Source organism: Penaeus chinensis, chromosome 1 (assembly GCF_019202785.1).
Source record: "Penaeus chinensis breed Huanghai No. 1 chromosome 1, ASM1920278v2, whole genome shotgun sequence".
In the NCBI taxonomy this organism is placed as follows: Eukaryota; Metazoa; Arthropoda; class Malacostraca; order Decapoda; family Penaeidae; genus Penaeus; species Penaeus chinensis.
In genome coordinates, this window is record NC_061819.1 from 19,553,020 (window position 1) to 19,558,206 (window position 5,187).

Here is a 5,187-nt window from a genome sequence, read left to right on the forward strand (position 1 = left end):
AACATCACTGTTCCATCATGCAGTCTATGAAATTTACAGTCTTTGCACTATCAGGAGAAAAGCAAGACTATTACCAAGTATGCTAGGACTACAACTGAAATTAGCGAGAGCAAATCTTAGTAAAAGAATAGAGGCTGCAGGCTATTGTTTAGTCATTGAAACCTATATCATTATTCTAGACATAGTTGATTCCCAAATCTTTGAGTGCAGATGTCTGATCTTAAATGTTTATGACTGTAATACCAATGTAATCATTCTGTCACTCAACAGTGTGTGAGCTCCTACCAAGGTTGTTGGAGACTCGTGGTTTGGAAGTGCGGCCAAAGACTCTTCATAGCCTCCTGTCTAGAGCTATTGAATTTTATGTTGCATATGTAACCACATCGCCAAAGGTGATGCAGGTAAGGTAGAACTACTTTTATTAGACTGATTTCTTTTCTCATATTGTTTGTCTACTGATAAGAAGAGTTACTAAGACAAAATGGTAATAAAAGTTTATTGGCAGGTTTCCAGTAAGATACATAATGCATCTCACTATTCTCTGTTATTAGAAATGGTCAATAGATGTGGATTTATTTAACAGCTTTAACTGTTTAGACAGGTAATGTGAGTTAAACAGAGAAGGATGATAATACATTTTAAATATTATTGCCACCTGTATATCATTCATTTTTATTGAAGGGATACAGACTATTATTGAAATATGACACAGAATGCTAGCAACAAGCATATGTGAAAACTTAGTATTAGGATTTCTTTTAAATAACTGGATCTCAGTTACATATATTGTATGTGTTTAACTCTATTTCAGAGTATGCTGGAAAGTGATAGTAAGATTGAAGATCCTTGGCAGCAGCTGTTTTCTGTTGTTCGGTTAATTGGCTGGAATCTGGGATGGGACTTGGCATCATACTTTGAGAATATCAGGTTCCAGAAAGCTTTTGGTTGATTTTGAAAATGTCTGGAACACTTGCAGCAATAACTGGTCTGACTTGACAACTATTTATTGATATATCCTACTGTTGCTAAAACCAATGATATTCTAATCACTTTACAGCAACAGGGAGATTATTCTCCAGAGGATTCAGGCCTTGGTTGAAGGAGGAGCAAGACTTGGAGGCCCAAAGGGTGAAGGAGGAGAAGATGTGCGGGAGGTTTTGTATACCACTCTAACAGTCTTCCTTCATGCACTAATGGATTACACTAAACGACTGTACCCTGATTTTAATCAAGGTATGTTGTTGTGTTTACACCCATAGTTTTTGTTTGGCATAATAAATGTCAGCCATGTACTGCAAAAATTAGTTTAAAGAAAAGTTAAACATTAAACTTCTGTGATCCTATTTTATTAATCTTACATACCAAAGAAAATAAATTTAAAAAGTTAATAAAAGGTATTTCTTATCAATTACTCTTTTTTAACTGAACCTTTTTAATACTTGGATAACATGTATGCATGCCCACTGTGGTTTTGTTTATGAGCTTTGTTTACACATAGATGTCAACAAGGAGTTTATGATTGGGCCTCCTGACCCATTTTTCCTAGTTGGTGAATTTTAGGGAAGAAAAGTTTTTTGTTTTTTCTTACAACTGTTATTATTTGCTATAGTTTTTTTTATAATAATAATGATAACAATAATAACAGTAATGATGGTAATAGGATGAATAGACAAGATCAAGTAGGTCTAGCAATTGACTCTGTCATCACTAAGCATCTGTGAAGCATCTATAAGTAGAACAAAAAAAATAGTGGATAGTGCATGTATCTTGTGCCAGTGGGTTGAATTTAACATTTTGTACACCAGAAAGTGCATAATGATAATATGAAAGGTTGTAAATTTGTAGTAGCTGTGAACACAAAACTATGCATATTAGATCTATCAAGAATTAAATCGCCATTAATCACCCTTTGCTACCAGGTGGCATGTACGTAATTGCCATGGCATGCCTGGACTATATTGCGGGTGGCAAGTGCATATGTGCCATGGTGTGCCAGTCCCGTTTTCTGGGGGCATACACATAGATGCCATGGCATGCCTGGACTATATTCCAGGTGGCATATGCATATGTGCCATGTTGCACCGGTCCCACCTTCTGGGGGCATGTACGGTCATGCTTCGCACACTATGGTGTTGACACAATCCCCTAGCAGTGGAGCCTGGTTCACTATGAATACAGCATCAGGAAACTAGTATTAGGTTAATACTAGAGTGCAGTATTAAGTTAATAAGCCATACTTGATACCTTACTCATGATCATGTAGATATAAACTGCAGCTCAGAAAATTGGGAAATAATAATTGATAATAGATGCAGATGTTATTTTTATTGGTTTTGCTCATTCTTCGTGCTCTTTAACCCCATGATTTTAAGCCAATATGCTTGCTAGTTTCAGGATCAAGTTCTTTTGGTATCTGTTCAGTATGAGTGGCAAGGAATGCATTAGGAAAAGGAAACTTTGGTTTTAAGTTACATTGCAACAAGCAGAGAATGTACTTCTATTTTCTTTCTTCTTTTCAGCTGAAGGTAGCACTGCAAGTAATCCTCCAATGACTCTGGTTGAAGCTTTTGTATATCCAGAATGTGAGAGAGAAGAGACAGTAATAATGCCTCCCAAACGATCTCGCCCATCTTTGGATGAAGACCCTACTATTCCTGTAATTACTGTAAGTCGTCCAACACCCATTGGTCCAGCCCCAGCCGCAGGTGCAGTAGTTGGTCTTCCAGTAAGCACTCCTGGAGGGATTTCTGCAGGAGGGTTGTCACAGGCCCTCACCACAGCTATCAAGTGCTGGGATTTACTGAATTCCTATGAACAGCTTCGAGCAGGTCAGTCTCTAGGTTCACATGTGCATCTTCAGACACCTATATTCACACATTTGTATTTACTTTTAAAATAATGCCAAAAAAATTGTGGGTGTGAATGAAAAGATGAAAAGTTTTTATAGATTTATGTATATGATTAATGAAAAATTTGTTTATCAAATGAAAGTATGAATTCTGAAAAGGATGATAATTCTTATCTTAGAATTTTGAAAAAAAGCTATACTGTCAGATCTGTCAAACTTCATTTTAAGTTAGTTTCTCATTGCATTCTCATTCCTTTGTGATGCAACTATGATATAGGTACACTATGTATGTAGCTAACTAAAGCATAATTTACCATAGTTTTTCAGTTAATCCTAAAATGCAATAATTATTTAGTTTACTCAGATTGTTTGGCAAACTAGAATAACTGGATAATATTATGATATATAATTGTAGACACAGTCTCTTGAGTACTTTGTCAATATATTGAAATTATAAGATTTCAATTTTATTTCTGTGGCATTAACTAGAAGTCAAACTTTGCAGAATTTTTGCGTCTCTTAGAGAGCCTTGGCACTGAACGATGGTGGTGGCTAAGAGTGTTTACAGTTGACATCAAGGTTTATCAAGGTCGACTGGCAGAAGCAGCACATGAGCTGAGACACACATTAACTCTTCGAGGCACTCAATTGCCAACTACCATCATCAGCACAAACTTGAAATTAGCTTCTGTCTTATATGCCATGAACAACCTTTCTGTAAGTAATGAGATTTAATTTGAATATCATATTTTTGTATGAATATGAGGGAGAGAAAGCAAATCAGAAATAAAAGCAGTCTATAATAAAATGGAAAATAATAGAAGCCAGATTCATGACATAACATAAGAATTTTGGCCAACCACGGTTATTATACATGTGTGTGTGTGTGTGTGTTGGAGGTTGTATATGTCACTATGTGTAAATGAAAGTATGTGCTTATCTATGTGCATATATTTATATATTTGTTTACATACTGTTATATTTATATATGTATCTTATTTATATATGTAATGCTTTGTCACAGGGGGCAGCAGAAGCTGTGCTTGAAGTGGTGACTCAGTTACCAGGTTGGGTAGGTGGAGGAGGCCTCTCAGGAGACCTCTGTATCACAGCAGCTCCAAACAGACGTCATCTTCATGTCCTGGCTTTGACTCGCTCTCAGTGCCTCCAGTTTGCCACAACCCTTCTTATACATGCTCTCAGACAAAGAATAATTATTGATAGGCACAGTGATGATCTCTGTATAGGACATCTGATCACCCTTTTACAGGTTAGTAAGTTTTCTCTGTATATATCATAATGCAGCATATTTTCATAGCAAGAGATATTTTTTCATACTGTGTGAGATATATAACCACATTTCATTATTTTCAACAGTATGAATGGCCAAAATATGTAAGCACATTTGAGGAAGTTCTTCAAATCATCAGAAAGCAAGGCGGATTCTCCTACCCACTTTTCTACACTTACATCACTACACCTGACATTCTTGAAGAATTTATGTATCTTGCTACCAAAGAAGGGGGAAGTTTGCAGTTGGACATCATTCCTGTCAACCATACAAATAAGTAAGTTTTCATGATTTATAGTATTATTTTGAGTTGAAGGTGACTATATGAACCTACAAATACAGAATTTAATTTGATGGATTTTTTTTTATAAACTGATATTGAAGATATAGTCACATTAACAGTGGGACATTATTTTTCTTACCTAAATTGTTCAAATAGAGACCTTTTAAAGCTTTATCCTTGATGCCAATATTCACTTTTACTATTTTGGTTTTAGAGAAGTTATAAGTTTGTTTTTGAATGTTTTTTATTCTACTTACAGACAACAAAGAACAATATCAACACGTGGCATTGACAGAGATCTTAAGAATGACTTCAAGATTGGAATGAAGAAGCTCATGCTCCGAAGCTCAGAACCTGTTGAAGCTAATATCATTACCTTTTTGACTTGTGAGGGAACTTTGGTACATCAGAACTTAATGTGAGAGTGAAGTGATTAATCAACCTACAAATTATATATTTCTGGTGGTTTAAGTATAATGACTGACAGTTTTATAATAAAAACTAGTACAAGATACTATGATATTGTTTCTGTTCCCATTATTTCAGTTACCCGATTGGCTACAATACAGTATGATGTGGGAATCAGTAATCTGGTGTGAAATTGCATATCCTCTTAATGCCTGGCAGTTTTTAAATATATCATGATGATTTTTGACATTTCCACCAGCCATCAAGAGGATATCCCTTTCCTCTTAATGAAATTACCTTGACATGTATAGTCATCACTGGTGGCATGGAGTATGAAAGTATTTCCCTGTTTATGTG

At 35.5% G+C, this 5,187-nt stretch overlaps 1 protein-coding gene across 1 annotated transcript in view; it reads left to right on the forward strand.

The window, feature by feature from the left end:
- LOC125025740 (integrator complex subunit 10-like) overlaps window positions 1-4,937 on the forward strand; it is a 9,379-nt gene extending 4,442 nt beyond the window's left edge. The window contains exons 6-13 of the mRNA XM_047613929.1: window positions 271-401; window positions 812-927; window positions 1,058-1,233; window positions 2,520-2,828; window positions 3,354-3,565; window positions 3,873-4,118; window positions 4,226-4,416; window positions 4,682-4,937. Of these exons, the coding sequence (XP_047469885.1) occupies window positions 271-401; window positions 812-927; window positions 1,058-1,233; window positions 2,520-2,828; window positions 3,354-3,565; window positions 3,873-4,118; window positions 4,226-4,416; window positions 4,682-4,844 (1,544 nt within the window). The 3' untranslated portion in view covers window positions 4,845-4,937. The remainder of the gene's footprint in view (window positions 1-270; window positions 402-811; window positions 928-1,057; window positions 1,234-2,519; window positions 2,829-3,353; window positions 3,566-3,872; window positions 4,119-4,225; window positions 4,417-4,681) is intronic.
- The last annotated feature ends 250 nt before the right edge of the window (window positions 4,938-5,187 follow it).